Source organism: Scophthalmus maximus, chromosome 1 (assembly GCF_022379125.1).
Source record: "Scophthalmus maximus strain ysfricsl-2021 chromosome 1, ASM2237912v1, whole genome shotgun sequence".
NCBI classification, from domain to species: Eukaryota; Metazoa; Chordata; class Actinopteri; order Pleuronectiformes; family Scophthalmidae; genus Scophthalmus; species Scophthalmus maximus.
Window position 1 is genome coordinate 3,659,148 of NC_061515.1, and position 22,087 is coordinate 3,681,234.

At 42.8% G+C, this 22,087-nt stretch overlaps 1 protein-coding gene across 1 annotated transcript; it reads left to right on the forward strand.

Annotated features, from left to right (window-relative positions):
* The first annotated feature begins 629 nt into the window (after positions 1-629).
* On the forward strand, positions 630-19,364 carry ube3d (ubiquitin protein ligase E3D). Its single transcript, XM_035637213.2, has 10 exons — positions 630-931; positions 2,555-2,766; positions 3,322-3,412; positions 5,255-5,474; positions 6,573-6,645; positions 6,742-6,820; positions 7,285-7,393; positions 8,491-8,657; positions 10,782-10,920; positions 18,873-19,364. The coding sequence occupies exons 1-10, from the start codon at positions 840-842 to the stop codon at positions 18,891-18,893; spliced, it is 1,203 nt and encodes a 400-aa protein (XP_035493106.1). The 5' UTR covers positions 630-839; the 3' UTR covers positions 18,894-19,364.
* Positions 19,365-22,087: the final 2,723 nt, after the last annotated feature.

The following is a 22,087-nucleotide window of genomic DNA, read 5'->3' on the forward strand; positions in this document are numbered from 1 at the left end:
TTGTATGAAATTGACTTTCACTATGGTTCCACTAAGTGGTTGTGACAAAAACTCCTTCCACGGAAGTATATACCAATTTTTGACAAAAAATAAAAGAAAAATATTAAGTAATAATAAAAACCCTTGGTATTATTTATGACAAATCTTGTGACCAAAAAATACAAATTTAATTCAGTGAGAGTCAGTTGGTTTTGGTCATCTAAAATTGCATTTTTCATTACAGTATAAGATCAATTTTGGGATTATAAACTAAAATTGCAGTCCAAGGTCTCTGGACCAAAATCTTTTCATGAGACATTAATTATTCTAGTTGTGCTCATATTGTGCATATAAATAACAAGGCCCCTGAGCAAAAGTTTAGTAGTATTACCACTGTACCATAATATGAATATGAATACACACATATACAATCATATATACAATCCTCAATTGTTCTACACACTACGCATTAAAATATGTACTATGCAGCTAAAATGTAATCAAGAAAAAGAGTTCTTGGAAAATGTAAAGAACCTGCCATCACATGAAGACATCAATGAATATATCTTTTTTTTTTAAACTACATCATAATCAGGCGCTAGCGCTTTGAGAAAAAAAAGTATTTTGAAATGCCTTACCGGAAGTTCCTCTCTTACTACGGTGGACTTGATGCCGGTGGGATCGTCACGCTGCAGACAACAAGTACCAACCCCTGGATCCAACCAGCTCAGTCAAGTCAGACAAATATACTTAACACACGTTTAATTTCTCCTGGAGCTTCGTTACCAACCCGGAGTCAAACAGACAGACGGACTTTCTGTCTTTCTTCGTGTCCTTCCTCTGAATACTGCGCGGACTGAATGGCGGCTTGTGAGACGCGGAGCAGGACGCATGAGGTCGGAGTGTTCGTGGAGCTGAGACGGAGGCTGCAGACCGGACTCCTCATCGTCGGGTGAGTGACACACCGACGGTACCGATGGAGAGTTCAACCTGCAGCTCGGGGACTCTGCTCCGTGTGTTCACAAACTGCCTGTACAATGCAGCTATGCTAGCTCGGCAGCTAACCTAGCCCAAATGCGCAGAGATCACAGAGATGCTAACTAACGAACTAACTAAATAACTAGCTAGCTAACGAACTACCTAGCTAACTAACGAACTAACCAACTAACTAAATAACTAGCTAAATAAATAGCTAAATAAATAACTAAATATAGCTAACGCAATAACTAACTATTTGGTAACTAACTCAAAAATGAATAACTAGCTAACTAACTAACTAGCTAACTAACTAAAAAAATTAATAACTAGCTAAATAAATAACTACATAGCTAACTAACTCAATAAATGAATAACTAGCTGACTAACTAAATAAATAACTAACTGTTTCTGCTGTTTCAGTAACATTCAAATCTCTAATATTTGCTAACTGAATATCAGCTGCTAAACAGAGACATGTCTATCCTCTACATCCGTTTACTTTATTCATTTGATAACCACAGTGACTTTTTTTAGATTAATATTTCATGAAGCATCAGCTGGTACAACTCAGTGGGTGACACCACTGACTTTGGTGCAGGCGATGGGGGGTTGTGCAACTTTTTGTACAGTTGTGCAACTTTTTTGTTTGTATGTTTGCAAAGCCAGTTGTGATGTATTATTCAAGATGTTTTTTTCTTGATATACCATTATTACATATTAAACAACTGTACCTGTTGAGTTTAATATGCAGTGGTGATGATGAGAGGCTGAGTGACATGTGGCTCTTTCCTCTTCTTGATGAAAGTGGGTGTAGTACACCGACATCAACACTAGATGGTGTTAAGGAGATTCCGATGGAAGTGTATTTGCAGTTTGTAAGTAATTCAATATTTTTTAGGGCTATTGGTAGAAAAAGAAAAAGGACAACATTAATTGTAAGAAGTCAACGTGAGCTTTGGCAAACACTTCTGACATTTTATAAAGACACATTTACCTATTGATTTGTTCAGCAAAATCACAAATACGAAATAAATCTAGTTTTGAAAACACTCTGGTGTAGTTTGCTAGGATTAATCTCTTAATAAGGGATTCGAGCAGCTCTACAACAATGACAACAAAAGGCCCCGTGTCAGAGTCTTGTGCATGTTTTTTTTATTTGTAAAATTCTAGGTCATCAAAACAAACTGATCTTTGACACGAATGCGCTTGCAACTAATTCATTTTCATTATTGATGACCAATTATTTCCTCAGTGAGCGATTTTATCATGAAAATACAGAATAATAATTTCCCACTGCCGCTGGTGATGTATCCAGATTTCTTTTTTTCATTTGACCAACAGAGCAGAACCCACAGATATTGGGTTTATTCTAATATATAACAAAGAAAAGCGGGAAAGCTGGAACCAGCACATGTTTGTCTTTTTGGCCTGAAAATGACTAAAATGATGAATGAATTCTGAAAATAGTTTATTTGGCTAAAGTGAATGATGTTGTGAAATGAAGGTGGTGTATTTCCATAACTTGCACCCAGGCGTTAATGTGTTAATAACTGTGAACCTGTGAGTGTGAAGCCTCTGATCCCGTCTGCTCTCCCAGGAAAGATTTGGCCGGAAGTCCCGCCGACGTGACCGTGACGGGCGGAGATTCGTCGCTCTGTGTCCGGACGCGGCGAGGCGAGCTGAGCCTGACTCTGCCGGCAGGAGTCGCCTTGGAGCAGGGATCCTGCGTCCCGACGCCTGCCGGAGAATCCTGCGAAGAGGAGCTGCATTACCGGCTGCGCATCGGTGTTGAGCGAAGCTCAGAGGAAGGTAAATTTTAAGGCGCAATGAGAATGGAGACGTTATCCACAGACACTCGTTAAGGTTTCCCTCTGCTTCGCTCAAACTCCTCTGTGCCGAGATAACAACACAGTCTTTGAGTAGCTATTTTGGAGCTCGCTCGTCTATTCTGAATTAATTGGACTGAGTCACTGGGTCATCTGAGACAGTGAAGGTGTAAATCTTTTCTCTCAGGACGCGGCAGCGGCCCACTTGCACCTGATCATCCCTTTAAGTTTCGAATTTATCTCATATAATCAAACGTGTGCCCCAGAGTCGTTGCATAACAATCCCCCAAACTCCATCATTTGGCATTTCCTGAGATTTTCTCTTGTGGGACTCCTGGTGTACGATGTGAGTTATAGCTAATGACAGTCCTTGACCAGCCCAATCCAAATCCAGATTTATTGCCAGCTCTCGGGCCAAAGCCGCCGTCCCCACACCCTCTCCCCACAGTCCCATCGATTTTTGCGCCCTGTAGTACAAGTTTACCACCCTTTCACCGGATCTGGCTCATGTATTCTCTTACCTCTGGCCCCTCCACAGAGGCTTCTGACAGCGTGATGGAGACACTCCGGGCAAAGGAGACTTATTGCTTCCACTGCCAGGGCTGCATGACCAGGCTGCTGGAGGACAGGTGAGGAGCAGGTGGATGGGGGGGGGGGAGCGAGCATCAGCGGAAATGGGTTTTTTATTCACACACTCCTCCGCAGGAAGAGGGGCGAAGAATTTATTGATGGTGTGACCCAACGGTGGAAGCGATAGTCTGAGAAAGAAAAGAAAAATGATGGATGGAGCCGGAGCTGGAGTCGTCAGCCTGAGTGGGTTAGAGTTATAAAGTCAGTGTGACGTTACGGTCTGTGCTACCTATTAAAAAAAAAAAGGGGGAAAAAAGAACAATTGTGTTTCTTACCTTGAGGTGGTGGTGTTCTTATTGCCTTCAGCTTGTAGCTTTCTCTCTCCGCTCAGCAATGTGACGCGCTGAAGATTGCAAAAGCTGCATTACAGAGACCCTGCGCCCTCCGGCTCTGTTTCTCGACAATAACCCACTGAAAGTAGCCAAGAACGTTTTTCTTTTTTAATTTGGATTTCAACTGGGTCTAGGAAAAGTCGAACTGTCGGGAGAGGAGAGGTGCTCGCAGCGAGGTGAAAAGTTATAATTTTCAACAACGTTTTGAAAAACTTATGCTCTCTAACAGTATGTTTAATGTCGGGTATTAACAACTAACACAACAGACCCGCAGCAGGTTATAACGCTCAGTTTGTGTTAAAAGTGTTTTAGAGACGAGTCGATCCAACAGATCATTCTGGAGGCCGCAGTTTGTGGCGCTGCGTTGGACTGTATTGGTGTTTCCATTATTTTGTCCAACCCCATATACGTCAATGACGGTTGGCTAAATAATAGAAACACCTGTTTTTGGGCTGATACTAACGGTTCTCTTCATAATCGATTAATCTATATGTTCTCAATTAATCGATTTGTTTTGTTCATAAAATGGTGAAAAATGTTGATCATATTTCCCACAACTCCAAGATGATATTTTGTTTTGTCCACACACCAAAGATATTTAGTTTTCTGTCATATAGGAGCAAATAAACCAGAAAATATTCACATTTAAGCTGAAATCAGAGAATTTAGACTTTTTTTTTTCATAAAAACTACTTGAACCGATTTATAGATTAATAATATTAAGTTCAGTTGATCGATTAACTGTTGCAGCTCTACACCTTTGTATGATGAAATATAGTTCAACAACAGCACAAACTGGAATGACACTCAGTAGAACACATACCTTCTTCTTGTTACACTAGAAATATAAATGAGAAAAGTGGAGAGGAAAGAGAGAAGTTGTCTGATGACCTAAATGATTTATTCATCATAAAACAAAAATTCTTCTTCTTAATCCACAGCCACATCAAAATGTAATGGGTTCTTCCCCAGCCTTCAAAGTGACCGTGCAGTTGAATCATCGATTCAGTGGCTCAAATGACATCATAGTGACGATCCCACAGGAAACTATTCATCAGCTCTGTTTTTCCCTTCTGGTTCTAATTAAGCGTTTTAGCATCTTTCAGCCCATTGGTTTGGTTTTAGGGCACAGAACAGGTTTTTTTGGTTCTTGCACTGCTGTCGTCAGCCTCATCTCCGGCAGCAGGAAGCCGTTTCCGTCCATAAAGCTCAGATAAACCAGCTGTTCACTCGCTTTCCAACACCAGGCGGCAGAAACAAAAGGTTTGCAACTCGTTGGTGGGGCGCACGGGAACATTTAGCAGCTAAAGGGCCAGAAATCTTTCTTTTTTTTGGTCAGATTTTCCGCTCTTTTGGATTCTGACCTTCCCCGATCGTCGGAGAACTCTGTGCTTATTGAAAGATAACAGCTCCCACTGCAGCGAGAAGCAATTACTACAGTTTCCACATGGAAAATGAAAGAGAGAAAACCCCTTAACTGCGTTGTTGGGTTTTTCTGTCTTTCTTCAGAGTGTTTAAGCGAGTACTTCCTCTCCCCAACGGCAACTGGAACGCCCTCGTGGATGACTGGTGTTGCCACCCGGATCCGTTCGCTAAGAAGTTGCTGCCCAGAGCGGAGGACTGTCTACTGGGCGACACCTTCCTGCTTCTGGCCAGAGACGACGGCTGTGATCAGACCCTCACAGAGGAAGTGAGCCCCGTCGGCGCGGAGGACGGTCAGGATCCAAAGGTGAGGGGCGTGCAAAGGAAAGCGATTGGTCTGTTTCCTCACCAGGAAGAAGGGAAAAAAAAAAACCTAAAGGCACCCTGTCAGGGTCTTTACTGTTTATGTAATTTCGAGAAAATTATGAAGAGATATAAAAAAAATCTGAAATAAAGTATGAAAGTTAAAGCTGGAAAATCCTTACATGTACTTACTTGCTGCAGTCACGTCAAGTTTATAAATATAGCACATTTCATATGACAGCAATGTGCTTAATGTGCAGTACAAAAAAAATCATACAGCAACATATGACAAGACAAAACAAGATAACAAAAACATGTAGCATATAAATATGCAAATAAGATTAAATAGATGAGTAAATTACAAAATAAAATAAAACAAGATAATGCTTAATGTGCAATACAGATGAGGGCAAAACACGGCAACATATGACATGATGAAAAATATGGTAAAAAACATGTAGGATGAGAATATGCAAATGAATGAAAACCAAAGTAAAAAGTGTGTAAATTGCCCCTAAAACAGATTGTAAAATGAATGGGCACCTTAATTAAAAGTGAAAGCTTGTGAGAAAAGATATGCGTTTAGTCTGATTTTAGAAGTTGGACTGTTGGAGCGGACCTCAGTTCAAGTGTCAGGGACTTCCAGAGAGCGCCAGCACAGTGACTGACGGCACCGCCGGCTGATTTAGAATTTATCCGAGGAGACCTTTTACTTGACGATCTGCAAAGTGACAGAGGGAGCGGTGGAGGCTCCAAAATAAATGCTCAAAAGATTTTGTGATTTAACACAAAAAATGTGATTCATAGCGCTATCATAAAGAAAGTACACTCACCCACCGAGACACTCGATCCTCAGACGGCCGCGTCAGTGAAGTTAAACTCTGAACACTACACGGGCGAGGATTGAGCTCCCTGCTATTCCGCTAGTCGCTCTCGGCACGAGCGGCAGGACTGACAGAGGGAAATGGAAAGAGCAAGGGGAAGAAAGGACAGCCTGCCTTCCTTACATCTGTTTCTGTCTCGTCTGTTTTCCATCCAGATACAGATAATAGTGGCTACTGAAAACACAAAAAATGATGGGTTTGACCTTTGTTCCATACAGAAACCCTGCCGCCGACTGACACTCATCTCCTGTAAGAGCTGTTCCACCGCGCTGGGAGAGGCCGTCGCACCAGGTACGCGTCACTCAAGTGGATTTAAAATAAAAACAACACTTATGACATTTTCCCAGTTGTGTTACATGAGCCTTTTTTTGTACTTGTATCTAACAGGGACCCTGAAACTGTACTTCACGCAGGTGGTGGTGGAGCCCGCAGTGGGAGACAGAAAGTGGGGAGCCTCACTTGACAGGCAGGTTTTTTTTCTTTTATCCAAGTGGTGATAATTAGAAAGCTGTCGCTGTTTCATAGGGAAAAAAAATACCTGTTACACACAGGAGAGAAAATAATCTCACTCAGTTTCTCTGTAGGTTAATCATTTTGACTGCTGTCGTGTTATTTTTGTCCTCTCACTGTAAAGTCAGTACAGGCGACTATAAATCACTTTGACTTCATTTGGATGTCAGTCTCACTCCATATGAACCGGGGAACCAGACCCAGTCGGCGACGAGCTCATGTTTACTCGCTCTCGCAGAAGCGAACGCCGGGATAACTCGATAACCGACACCGCTGATTGGATTTAGCTGAAACTTTTTGTGGGGGACGACAACGACGCTCGTGTCCTCTTGTATTCAGGCTCTTTCATAAATAATGTCACTGTGTTACAATTTTAGTTCCACGTCTCCCTTTTACATGTACAAATGAATTTCCAAACAGATCTCTCTTCCTGGAGAGGACGATAGCGGCCAGGCTGTCGGAGCTGTCCAACTCACTGTGCACCTTCCGCTTCACCGTCCAAACTCCTGACGGAAAGGCCTTCTTATTGGTAAGAGTAAGCCGACAACATCGGATAAAACACTTGGTGTTTTTATTAAAAATAGACCACTCAGCTATTTGAGAAATGGGTAGGAGTGACATTGCAGCAGGTCCTTATAGTCCTCACAACGAGCTGATTGACTGTGATTTGCTCCAGTTCTCGAGTGTACTGCTTCGACCTTCAGCTCCTTTCAAAATCAGCTCTTATTATAGCAACGGCAACGCACCGCTGCAACAAAAACAGATTGCCATTTTGTCCAATGCACGCCGAGGACATTTCATAATGCGAGTGTTGTGTGGCAGTAGCATGTTTTAACACGTCTGCTTTTAGCGTTTTTATATTCCAGCACCGACATTATTTTAACTGAAGTTATTCTGTCGGCTGATCTGTACGTTCCCCTCCGAGCGTTTGTGTGGGCATTTCATACAGCGTTTTTAAATTGAGGGACATTATATCTCTTCACTGAATCTCGCGAGAGAAATAACATTAATCTGTAGATTATTTTCTCAATAAATTGATAAGTTGTTTGGTCCATAAAATGGTGAAAAATGTTGATTGTCTACTTAAACCGATTAACCGATTATTGAAATAGTTTGTGATTAATTTAGTAATCGATTACTCATTGATTACTAAACGATTAATCAATGAGCTGTTGCAACTCTAGTGAAATTAGACCAAATTTGTCATGAGTTATTTTCTTTTTATACATCTAACCTCTTTTTGCCTAATTTTTACAAAATATTTATAAATGTATCAAAAGTAGTAACCACCAGGGGACAAAATTATGAAAAAATAAATGATGATAAAGCACCTGAAATACTTTTGTTTTATATGTTACATCAGCTACGCATGTAGCTGCATCATGTCATAAGCTTAAAGTAATTTTAAAAATCAATCACATTTTTAAGAAATTCGGAAAAAAACGTGTTAAAATGATAAAATACTGTGCGCGTTGAGCGACAGAGCAGAACACGAGGGTCACCAAAAGCTCACTATTGGCCCAAAGTGTCTCTCCGACCCCTCGGTCAGCGTGAGTGTGATTCGTCGCCCGTGTGACGTCGAGCATGTGCCTCTCGAGTGTTAAGTGACCTGTCTGCTCCTGTCAGCTCTGGCTACTGAACAGCGACTCCATCATCGCGTCGGTGCCGGAGACGCGTGTCGGGGGTTTGAAGTCTATCGGCCCCGCCGCTCTGCACAGTCCATCACCCGGAGCTGCCAGAGCCCTGAAACTCCTCTACGTCGCCTGCTCCGACACGGGCGCCCAGCAGAGAGAGTAAGCGAGGACACCTACTGTATCCTGCACCACTTCAACTCCCCACCCTCTTTTCTTCCTTTTTTTCTCTTCTTTCTTTCAAGCATTGTTTCCCTCGTCTTAATCTCATCCTTTCATCTTTCCCGACGAGCCCACTCAATCACAAAATGTCTGCGCGGGATGAAAGACTACGCTGTTGTTGGTGAACGGGTTTCGGCGCTAAGGGTCCCTGCTCAGATGTAATTGCCTGCAATTTTGCAAATGAGATTGCCATCAAAGGTGTTTATCGTCTCAAAGTTGTCAGTTGCATAAGCCACGCTCGTGTTTGTTGCACATACAGGGGGATGTTGTTTTGACTGGAGCGAGGCTCTTGTGTACCTTGCTGCGATGCATCAGAGGGGTGTGGGCGGATGTGCTGCATGTGGTTCTCCACGCTCAGTTACAGCAGCACCCCACTGGAAGAGCCTTCCACCCTCATTATTTTCAACTGAATCAGCACTCAGCGGGTTGCATTTTTTTTCCGTCCCTTCCTTCTCCTCCTCCTCCTCCTCCTCCTCCTCCCCGCAGCCAGAGAGAGTGAAGGCAGAACAGGGAAGTTTTGTTGTTCTAGCATTTTGACAAGCCCACCGGCTAACCGCAGGAGAAATGGTAATTAGAGGCAAAGCTCGCATGAAAGTAGAAAGGCTTGTCTTCTCAGTCAAAGCTGTGAGAGTCCATTTAAATTACATGATAAACTCTTGGAGCTGAGTGACAGCGGGGAAACTTTTGCGTACTGCAGACTATGAAATAGCTGATTCCACATTACCCATTTGCTAGATATGAAATGGAAATGTCTCTTGCTGTTGTCTACTAGTTGACAAACTTATGTAATAGTGACACTGTTTTCTAAACCATCTCAAACACATAATTAATCTATCTGTTATATGTCGACTTATCCATCAGCATATGAGCACATATCTATGCTCTGTATCCGCAACAAAGCAAATATCAGCTTGTATATCGTTCCAGGTAATTTATCACTCTGCCATCTTTATTATTCGCTGTTACAGTAAATTGTTCCCAGATTCCTCGTCACCTATAAAACAGGCTTCACGTTCGTCTCGGCTATTTCACAGACTTCTGACATTTCCCCTCAAGACTCGCAAAAGCTAAATGTTACTCGCACTTCCATTCCCCCCCCCTACATAATACACCGTTCATCCTTCATCACTCATCTCTGACATTTTTAAATTAAATGTTATGCCCGGGGAGCTGAATTCCCAGGCTGGTGGCCCCCTCTCATTCGGGGGGATATACAGTCGGTTACAGTCAACCGCAGCCAGTGGTTGTTGCCGTGCGTGTGGTTAAAACTGCCAATAATTGGCTGGAGAATCAGTGAGCCGATGCCTAAGTGGATTAAGCTTGTCGCTAATGGCAGAGTCTTGATTGTGAGTTAAGTGAAAGTTGCAGGCACCGTCACAGTCCGGTACAATGGGAAACGGGAGGCCTCATAGATATGGAAATTGAGTCTAAAAGGAAATTATATGGGCAATTTTTTTTTCATTGAATTAATTCAACTTAATTGATTGATCAAATCCAACTGTAAATGACATTAACAAGAGTCATGATGACGACTTTTTGGGGTCAATGTGTAGACATCAGAACTTAGATTAGATTTGCTACGTAAGCAGCTTAACCTGATTAAGAGCCAAGTTGTTGAGTAGCCAAAGGCAACTTTCCCCATGCATGTAAACAAAGCTAAAGCAGCAACGTTTCCTCCGTTAAATTGCCAACACTCCTGAGAGGAGTTTTTCTCCTCAGGAGAACTGCGCAGATGGCTTAATGTCACCCAAACACACTGGATCAGCACTGCGCAACTGACAGCGCATCAATTATTCTTCCTCCTCTTCTCAGTCCCCTCTTCTTTCTCCGCACACAGCTACAGATTGATTCCACATATACACCCATCATCAATCCCACTTTTATGTTTCCCTGTTTAACCAGTTAAGTTTACACTTCAAAACTGCTTAATTAGAACGTCAGGGGCGATTTTGCTAGAGCGTTGGATTTACAGCAGCTATCTCTGGCCGTCATCCTGATTGTATAATGCTGTGGGAAGTCAACTGTAAATCACCCCCCGCTGTGTGTGTCTCTGTGTGTTTTCAGCATCGTAACTAGCTGGGAGGTCAGTGTCATCGGACATCCCGTGGTGCTGCCGCTGAAGGTGTGCGAGGAGCTGCAGCAAGTGATAGACGACAGCAATTCTACGCTTCCTGCGTCGATGCGTCGCATGCGGTCCTATCAGGTGAGACGGTCCCTACTGTAAGTGACAGCAGATTGATGACTGCTTTAACTCACACTGATTTTGTTGGCATTGACATAATCTTTTTAATCTTTATAAAAAAATGACCTTGATACTGTGTAATACAAGCAGAGAGTAGGGCTGGGTGATATGGCCTATGAATAATATTGCAATATTTTTTGTTATATCGCAATACACGATATACATCGCGATAATTTTTAACATCTCCTCTAAAGCACTTCATGAATTCACAATTTAACCCTTTGAGACAATGCAGACAATCACACCAGTATGATGATTCTAGTCGTCCGTGAAACCTATGTCTGAATTAAAACATTCTTTAATCTTGATTATATTCATTAATGGGTTTCTATTGGGACAATCTTACACTTCAAAGCAGGTCTTATGCCGGCGCCTTTACAACATTTTACGTGACCATTTGTAGTCGCTGTATTTTCGCGATATAGTCATTTAATACATCTCATGTGTAACAAACCACGATACATTGAATATATCGGAGATACCGCCCTCCCCGAGCAGAGATGTGCTCTAATTCATCCTCTCCTTTTATTTTGTTTATTGCAGCACAACTGTAACACTCTCAGCTGACAGCAATCACTTTATTCCTCATACTTCTTACTTTCAGCACCTCGCTTTTCCATTATTCACCCGTGCTTGACAGTGTTTTTAATCCAGCCTTAATTAATTTCATGATTCAGAGAGCTTTCAGTTACCAGCCTCACTTTAGGGAGTCATGTGGATCAAATGTAAGGTTTTACTTTTGTCGACCTGGCACCAGCTTCCATACACCTTTTTAATTGTGCAAAATGTGTATATATTTAGCTGGAGTTACCAGGAGAAAGCGCTTTGACTAGAAAATAAGAGGTGTTCACCTTGCTGACAACTCTATTCTCCGAGCTGTTTCAAACACGGCGACGGCGGCAATTAGCCGTTATCCCCGATTGTTCCTGCTCGGGAAAAGTTTAGAAAGCGACTGCCACCACTCTAACAAGTTTTCCATCTGCTGAAAAAAATACGAGAGCTGATGTATAATGCACAGCGATGCGACTCTTATACAAGGAACCCGCTGTTGTACATGTGAAGCTGCTTTCACTATCAGCCCAGGCGGGGGGTGTTCAGATGAAGGCCTGACAGGCTGGCCTACCTTGCAATGAAAAAAATAACATATTAGGAAGAAATGTCCAGAACCGATCTTCAGTATCGGTGTTGGTGCCAATCCAGGCATATTTTTAATGGATTGGCTTAAAAAATAAGACCTGTCAAAATACAATTCTTTAATTTTATTGATTAATGTCGTTGTGAGTTCATATTACACGACTGACTGGCAACAGGGGGGGTCACATACTACATGATCACGGGGAGAAACCTGCAGAAACACTGCTTTGTAATATTCTCACCAAGTTTGGTGGAAATCTGTTGTTGCGTCATTTTGTGTGTACACACACACACACACACACACACACACACACACACACACACACACTACATAATAACATAATTTGAAAGGTAAAACACAGCTGTATTTTCCCCTTAGAGAATGTGCAGTTTGGAACAGAGTTCACTTCCAGCAGATTGCTTTTTCTAATTTCACCTACATTAGTCTCCCGTCTTGTTATAAGCGTATTAGTCCTCAAACTTTAAAAACGTCTTATGAAACGTCTACAGCTCCTTTCCTCTTTCGTCTCTGACACATTGTGGTCATTTGATAAGCCGTGTTGTTGTTGTTTACTCTGGTAACGACATGACAAGCGGTAGACGGGGAAATTAGGCTGCTACGTTGAAATGGAGAAGGCAACGGATGATGCGACCCAGACGTAGGACACCGTATCTGTCTGGTGGTTACAGCAGGAAAGAAGAAAAGAAAAAAGAGTGTGATAAATTGACACAGTTGAACACTTCCTGATAGTAGAGGCCTGTTGTTGTGCTATAGGCGACAGGAAGGTAATGTGATCTCATGGCCATCTAGAGTTACCGGAGATGGTCTGAGAGCATCTGAGAGTTTGTGTTTTAAAGGCAAACCACCAGAGAGGGGTGGACCAGCATGCAGCGGGGTGGTGGCAGTGTGGACCATTAACCATTAACACTCCCTTCGACCTCATTTCAAGGAAAAGTGTATATTTTGTGGTTCATGTAAAGGCTATGATAAGACTTCTACTCTCGATCTTCATTTTTGACCGTTAGGGAAAGCAACACAAGTGGTCATATGCTCAGACGGGATTCAAGCAAATGTATCTGTCATTAAAATAACTTATTTGGAACAGATGGTGAATAGTGATTATTAAAGACCAAGCACACCCACTCGGATGTGTTCACATTTATTCTGGTTGATTAGATGTCTGCTCAGGTTGAAGTAAAGTGGAGCTACGCTCCAAGACTCTCTGTGCATTAATACCATTATGACCAGCGCCATGTTGTTGCGGGGGGGGGGGGGGGTCTGACTGAGAGCTCGTCGATGCATATGGCGCTTTATCGTCTACATCTCTCTAAATGAGAGCATAATTTACAAAATTTAAAAAACAAGCAATTGAGATGAACTCCTCTGGAAAATGTTTACTGACGTTATGAATAGAGACCGACCGATATTTCGGTTGGCTGATTAATATCGGTTATGTTTAGAGCCCGGCAGATATTATCGGCCAACAGAAATGAGCCTTTAAATGTGCATTTATGTTTTACAATTTAGGTAAAATAAATGTTTATTTTCTTAATTCAACTTCTATTTATTTGGTTGTATTTGTATTTTTTTATTAAAACATTTAATTTACAGAATAAACAATGCAGAAAAGAAGTATATTAATGTTTATGTTTTACATAAAAAATAGTTAATTTTCTTAATATAAATTCTATATATTTGGTTGTATTTGTGTTTTCTTATTATTTATCGTCATAAAGGTTTGATGAAGACATCTTAGCAATCATTGACAGATATATGTATATATATCGGCCGATGTATCGGGAATCTTGTACTCCCTAGTATCGATATTGGCATCTGCCCCAAAAAATGCATATGGGTCGGGCTCTAGTTATAGTTAAATAAAGTGAGAGTCATTTGCTCTTAGATTTCTATTGAAAAAAAGGGAGTCATCCTCCGCTGGTGATTCTAGACAATACAAGGCTGCAGGCACTTTTGCGTTAGCTTCATTTTCCGCATCCGGTGACTGCGTTCGTTTTTTTACATACAGTCTATGATTAATACTTCCTCACAGCACACTCTGTGACATGTAATAGCAGTACAGTTTCATTTACACGCTTGGCTCACTTTGCTGCACGTGCTGCTTTCCTGGGGCAATTAATGGAGCTGAAGTATCTTTTGTGTTATTAATTACATCCCTGCTTTCGGTGCTATGACAAGTTAAAATGTCAGATGTGAAAAGGGGCCCATTAGAATGAGGATGAAGGTGTAAAAGACGGGAGTCTATACTCAGCCAAAAGAAGAGTAACGAGCTTATATAAAACAAAGAGCCGTCCAGTGCGACGCTGCGTTCGTGTTCGCCCGCGTGCGGCAGCCTGGAGAAGCAGAACTCCGCCAGGTTGACTGAAGTTCAATCAAAGCTTGCACAAGCTTGTGGTTCGAAAAAAAAAAATGCACTGATGGAATGCAAGCACGTTAACCTTTGTTGTGACTTGCATCGGGATGATTAGGCTGATTTAGGGATTCGTTGAATTCTGAACATTTGACTGCTCGTGAAAAGCAAATACTAGGCCTTGTTTATTCACTGCGGACCTTTTGACCAACAAGTGTTAATAACAAGTGGCTCAACTCCATTTAGCCGCTTCACTTTCAGGGTCCTGTCTTTTTTTTGTGCGTGCTGTCTAACTGCCTCACTGTCACGGCCGGCTGCGAACGCATCAGTCATCCGACTATCACGGCACTTTGACATAGTTTGTGTGTGTGTTTTTTTTAGGGGTTTTTTTGTTTAATTTCGGTCCCTGTGTGGAGATCAAAGCCTTCTCCACAACCCAGCCTGTTATTATGCTGCCTGTGGAATGTCTAGTGTTGTCTGGGCTGCCGTGGTTCCCGCCGCTCCATCCCTGGCCCTGCCCGTCTAATGGGCTGTAGAGCAGTTCCACCTCCAAGTGTCGCTCTGGAGCCCGACGACAGACACCCCTCCCTCCCACCGCCTCCCTCATTAATCTCTCGCTCCTACGTAGGTTAGACCGGGGACCGATCCAAAATGTGATCCCGCTTTTTTTGTTTGTTTTACCACGAAGAACCTGAAGGAGCTGTATCGATCATAACACATCGCCCCTCAGTCTTTCCGCAGTCCTTGCGGCATCGCACCGGGAGCGACTGCACTTTGTCGAAATAAATTACTTCCACCAGGACGCTCGCGTCGCGATTCATTGCACGTGAACAAATGGATGAGAGGGAGCATTTATCAGCAGAGCTGGTGGTCGTCCGCCATGCCGCTGTGCGTTGGTGTTTACAGACGGATATCTCTGCTTTGACGATGTTATGTTTCCTCTTATCTAAAAGGAAAAAAGAAAATGCTGTAATGGCAAGTCAGTGGGATTTATCTCTGCTGAGTTGTGAGAGATACTTTTTTGTTGAATTAGAGCTTTAGTGCATGATGGATTGTGACTGTAGTTTGGTTATATGTGGGAGGCGCTGATCTTAAAGTCGCTGTGGCATTGGTACGATACAAGTGTATGTGTGCTATACCCACACACGTTCATGTACACCTTCACGAACACTAACTGTTCATGTCTGAAACATGCTCATGTCGACTGAGGTTACGTTCTCGCTGCTGTCCGTAATCTACTCAACAGATTCACATGAAACTTTGGCGGAAGGTTGGGACATGGGCCAAGAAAGGGGCCAGTAAAGTTTGGCTTGGATCTGGGCAAAGGGTCAAATGTATTATATCACTTTCTTTACAATTGCAAGAAATGTCGGCTTCTTTTTACATTTTCACCTATTCCCCAAGGAATATTTCATGGATATTGATGAAAAAAAATCAGGCATATTGAATGGACTGGTGCGGATCCATTAAAAAAAAAATCCGGATCTAGCAGATTTAAATGTGATTTCATAAGAGGACTGTTGGGCCTTGGCAGAGATATGCGCTCCAGGGAGAGTTTCTCGTTTTAACCATGTATCCACTCTTTTTCGCGAACTATTTCATGTCCCATGATAGCTTGCTAAATGATTACGTATGGAAGATTATTCGCTAAATAAATTTCGCCAAAGATTAGCATCACACCAATCTGTACTTCTCTTAATCCTTAATCTTTCTCATGAACACGAATAAATAGATCTATAATTTGATCAAATCTTTTTTTTATTTCAAATCAGTTCAGGTACTGTACTCTAAAATCCTTTTGCCAAATCTTAGTATATATATAAACAGTATATATATGAGACTATATACTAAAAGGATGCTTCTCATTAATTACGTTTGCCCTCTGCAACTAATGAAACTCCCTGGCAATAACTCGATGACAGCTGCGTATACTATAATGACTGAACTGATCAGTTCATGTGTCCGCAATTCAGAATCAACCGTTGTGGTTCCTTAATCTTTAATTTGGATCACATCCACCGGGGCAAGGTGGACACGTGCCAAAGGAATATGATGATAAGATGCATTATTATGTATAGGTCAGTGGCTTTGTTCATTGTGCCAGGACTATCTATGCCCACGTCGATCTCTTATATCTGCTCGAACTGCCGGACGCCCCTCCGAGTCTTCATTTTCTGTGGTGGAGCAGCAGCGGCGGCAACATTTCTTTCGTCATCTTCTACTTTTCCACAACCCTGTGTGTGTGTGTGTGTGTGTGTGTGTGTGTCTGTCTTCATGTGGGAACTGGGAAGAAATATTATCTGTGCTGCCAAATTTGGTCCCGAGCACCAAGAATCAAAGTGTGTGTGTGTGTGTGTGTGTGTGTGTGTGTGTGTGTGTGTGTGTGTGTGTGTGTGTGTGTGTGTGTGTGTGTGTGTGTGTGTGTGTGTGTGTGTGTGTGTGTGTGTGTGTGTGTGTGTGTGTGTGTGTGTGTGTGTGTGTGTGTGTGTGTGTGTGTGTGTGTGTGTGTGTGTGTGTGTGTGTGTGTGTGTGTGTGTTTACTCAAAACACTTCTTCAACACCAGCCTCATGACATCCTCCCCCACCCCCCTTCTGTAAAGTCCCTTCATCTAAAGAGCTCTCGTGTCGAGATGGAAAATAAAACTGGCAACGGTAATCTCTCGCCACAGCTCTGATATTTCATATTTCACTATGCTAAAGCTCAAGAGATTCCCAGTGAGATCAAAGAGCGAGTTACACCCTTAAGAATATTATCGTCAAGTGCTCTGGGGCAGAACTACTGACTGTGGACTCCTGCCAATTTAAAAACCCTTGTGCAATTTTAACACCGTTCAATGCAAACTTTCTGAGAATCTTATTTAATATGTGGCTACTCATAAAATAAACAGTTGGTTTTCGAATCTGGTACAACTTACGGAGATGCTCATCAGGAGCAAGTGGGGGAGCAGTGAGCCCTCGGCTCAAACAGCTTGTTTCCTTGATTTGTCCTTTTCAGCCCTTCAGCCTGCTGGTAGCAGAGCTTGGCAGTTCACAGGTGATGTGGAACCACCTGTAGTGGTTCCAAAATTAGCTTCGCTGTGGCAACATGCCCTCATGTCCACACACGAGCAGTTACTGAGATGACTGAGTTTAACTGATGATGTGCTGGATCTGTTGCAGACGTGCACTGAAGTCGGGACTGAAGCCACAAATGTTGCTCCGGACAACTTTCTGGGTCTTTTCTCCTGCCAGCCCCCTAGTAAAATTTCTGGAGAATGTCCCGAGTGAGCGCATGTGAGAAAACAGCAGGGGGAACCTCCGGAGGATTTACAGCGAGTGAGTGGGCATGTTGATGAATGCTTTGCAGACATGACAGGGATATCGTCATGTCCTGCCTCCTGCATGCTCCAGCCAGACGCCTCCGGAATCTTCCAGATATGTTTTTTCTGTTGGTGTGAACGTGTCAGACTCGAACAACTTCCTGCTGAGTGCGTCATATGTGAACGGCCAACCCTGGAAAATGTCTGGATGCCATTATGCAGTAATTTTCCAGAGTTCACGTCTGACTTTAATCGAGTATCCACACACATCTACACGTTGATTATAACACCTTTTAAAGAGCCTACGTTTTTGTTTGGAACCACTGAAAACCGTTGTGTCTTCACTCTGATGGATGAGGTCCCACAAGGACCCACGTGAGGTTTAAACAGTTTTGCTTATTTGACATTAAACAACTCGTTTGAAGAGGGCGGGACTGATAAACGTGATCTGTTCCAATCAGAGTTTGAATTGATATGTGGACATTAGTGGTGCCCTGTACAGCCACTCTTCTTCACCATAGCTCCGCTTCCTTATCACTCTTTTGTCTTCTTTTTCCGGGACCCCAGAGTTGTTTTAGCAGCGGCTCCCCTCCAACCGCTGTTTGTTATCATTTGTATGAATTACCATTGCTGCGCTCGAGTGGCGAGCAGGCATTGGCATGGGAACGGAGGAGACAGGGCCTTGAGTGAGGCAAATGCCCTCATCCATCATCCCAATATAGAGCTCTCAGTGGAGCGCAGCCATTGTCTGCAGCAGGCAAACACCCAGGAATAGCAGATGGAGGAAGAGAGAGAGTGAGAAAGGGAGAGAGGCGACGTAGCCGAGCAGATTTAGTTTCCTTGGCTTTGTTTATCTAAATGTGTGTTTTTGCAATTGATTAAAACTCGACCACCTGTGGTTTTTAAATTGTTTGAAGGCGTTAACTGCAGATCATGTGTTGCTTTGATTTTCAAGAGAGACGGTTGAGATCCAGTACATCTGTGCTTTGGGCAACAAATAAAAAAATCCTACCCTATTATACTGAACAAAGTGGAGTTTTAAAAGAAGACTATTAAAAACTATTTTATTTTCATGCATCATAACCTTTTTTTTTTTACCTGTTTGTTTTAGGTGGCATACCTGAGACTCTGAGGTCGAAGGCCAGAATCCAGGAGGAGGTCACGACTCGACTCGTTGGTCTTCGTGGAGAATCCAAGAGGACGGACCGGCTGGAGGCGGAGCCAACATGTACGCGTGCTTGTATGTGTTAAGGTGACACACGGAAGAAAATGCAGCAAGCGTGGAATAGCTCGTCTGACATCATCTAGTTGTCGCTTCTGTCGACATGTTCGCCGGCGCATCATCACCTGCGAACGGATTCATGTTGCCGCAAGTTGTTGCCAGGCTGATGCTTCACATTAACACACGTCCAGTAAACGCAAAAAAAAACTGGGAAGAGAAGAACAACACCCAAATAGTTTCTCATAGAATTCCTTTGTGGTAGTTCAGTGGTGGTTTGTATGGTGAATGTTTTAGTTTTTTTCAGTTCTCAACTCTTTTTTTTATTTTGTATTTTTCTAAACAATGTCAACAAAAACATAAAACTCCTGTATTGTGAAAGTATTGCCTCTTCCTTTCTTCTCTTTTTTCTTCTATCTCCTGGAGAGCACTGCTTGTTGATATGTGGGACATTGTTCTTGACTTGGCTCCTGATGGAAGCTTATTATAGAGCCACTTCAGCCCCAGGGTACAAGCAGCGCATCCTCCACTCCCGTGTAATTACAGCTTGTTGAGCTACGTGATTTATTTATTTTTTGTCTCTTGGTGGGTTTATTTGGGAGTGTGCCGATGATTGGTGGGATTTATGTAACGGGCGTGGCGGCAAGGATCACTATGGAAAAGTATGGTTGATGAGATGAGAGCGCTTCTTCAGCCACGATGGCAATGTTGATCTAGTCGTTCAGTTGGTCCACCACTTTGGTTCAGCCAAGGTGGCAGTGAGCGATTTTGGAGAAAGATTATTTGTGGTTGATTTTGTGACTCGATCCTGATGCCTCAGGTGTGGGAGACCGACGCGCTAACCACGAGGCCAAAACCCCTGAGTGTTAAAGCCCCAGTGTGTCATTTTTGTAATTTTCTGGCGGCATCTGGCCGTAAAGTTGCAAACCGCAACCAGCTGAGCAACCGACAGGGGACACTTTATGGTGGCGCACCGCTAATTCTATTTCCAGTTTCCTGCAGCGCTGAAAATTCAACGGGAATGCGACGTATTCTGGAACCGTTTTATGCAACAACCGTGTTCAACACGACGTAGCAAACATGGAAACTCACACGGAGGTCGGGTCCACCTCATGTCACTCAACTCATTCAAAGTTGCCGAAAAAAACATTTGTCTCAGGCGATTATACATATATGAACACATAGTTATGGACAATATATTCAATTTCTGTGAATAAGTTCTTCAAATTATTACACACTGCAGCTTTAACATTGTCAGCATGTTATGTGAAGTTAGCATCTAACTCGAACCGCTGCTACTAGATGTAGCCTCACACTTAAGATTTTTTTTTAAAAATATATATATGATATTTATTAAAATTATTAAATTTTTCTCATACCGTTAAAAAAAAGAAAAAAAAAGAGTAAAGATACTTTGTGAACATGGCATCCACAGGTTATCTGACCAGCAATGCAGCATAATGCCGGACTGTATGTCTATTTTTACAAGCTCTTTGTAATGCTCAGAGAACTATATCTTCTTTTTTTTTCCCCTTCTGCCCCCTGACTGCATGCCCGGATCTGCTGAATGCTGATGCTGCAAGTGACAATTACTTTTATAAAAAAAAATACAAAGAAGTATTGTGCCCGCCGAGGCGGCAAAGCAGAGAGTGAATTGGCTAATTAAATACGTCCAACACTGGACCGTCAAGGGGTTCTCGTTTCCTCTCTGCCCTTTCTCCACAAGTGCAAATGAAGTAGGCTCTAAATAAACCATTTGTTTCAAGCCCGCTGAGCAGAAGGTGCTTCGTCTCCACATTACTGGCTGCTGCCGCCGCCGCCGCCGTTTTGAACACACCGACAGACGAGGTCTCCCACAAGCCCTTGCACATAGTTGCATGCGTTCTTTGGCCCTCTCCCCCTTGATGATAGACAATTGAAGTGCCAAATTAAAAGGTTTTTTTGGGGGGGGGCGGCCAGCACACCCCCTGGTCTGTTGACACGGTGCCGCTCATTAGCCCTTTTTAGACAGTTATCTCTGAAAAAATATCAGTCCGTACAAAGGTCTACTCCATATTGGAGCCGTAGTAATTACTTGTCCACGGTGGGGGGGACAGTTCTTTTTGCCTATACTTCTTTTTACATGCGCTGATGGTTGAGCAGTAATTATAACGACTTTGAATGTCTGTCTGTACAAAATTCTACAACAATCCCAACCGATAATTGTTGAAGTATATTTGTAATGCAGATATGCGGCTACTGTGGCTCAAAAAGAAAGAAAGAAGCAAATGCATTCAAACTCCCATCTTTTTTTTTTTTCACCTGACAGCAAATATATGTGCTGTACTGTAGGTCTTGTCACGGAGGGAGTACAGTCTGAGAAACGGCCCGTGTGTCCTCCACTTCTCCGACTTGAACTCGATGCATCACTTCACACAGAACCTCCCGCCTTCTCTCTCTCTCTCTCTCTCTCTCTCTCGACTTCTGTCCTATCGGAGATAAATGTCCATTAAAAACCAGTGCGCGACGTGACACATGGAGTGGTCAAGTTTTACCAGCGCCACACTATGAATTTCAAATTGGATTTTCCAGGCCTGTACCTTCACTAATGTGTTTGATATTATTTTCATATTAGGCGAGACGGCGATGTGTGAGATTACAACGAGGCCAGCGTGGAAAGAATAAGGTCCTTTTTGGGGGGAGGGGGGCTTTTCGTCTCTGAGGGGAAATGAGGCATTAGATTGAGTTGCCATTTTAGTCACCCAGTCCTAATGGGTCATCTATCCTGAGAGTCTTGGGAGTTCGGCGAAAGAAGGATCGCACAATCTTTTCCTCTTTTTCACTGCGTCATGTGAAAAATGAACACAAAAACCATTAGGATGAACCTCGTTATGTCCACATATTCCATAGGATCGACCACGGTGTTATGGTCTTATGATCTCCCCCTACTCTTCCTTGTGAATCATCCACTTTTATCCACTTGTATTCCATTTGTTCCCTTTGCACTGGAGAAGCCAACACCTCCCATAAAATGGCTGAAGCGAGTTTCGGAATGAAAATGAATCACAGATGCACCAGCAACAAGTCGGCTGTGTCTTTTCACAGGCCTTTTAAACATCTCTACACTT

Bases quoted from the DNA above. Each gene is read 5' to 3' on its own strand.
- ube3d (XM_035637213.2), top strand. From the start codon at position 840: ATGGCGGCTTGTGAGACGCGGAGCAGGACGCATGAGGTCGGAGTGTTC. The intron at 3,413-5,254 runs GTGAGGAGCAGG...GTCTTTCTTCAG, and splicing joins ACCAGGCTGCTGGAGGACAG to AGTGTTTAAGCGAGTACTTC. The intron at 5,475-6,572 runs GTGAGGGGCGTG...TGTTCCATACAG, and splicing joins AGGACGGTCAGGATCCAAAG to AAACCCTGCCGCCGACTGAC.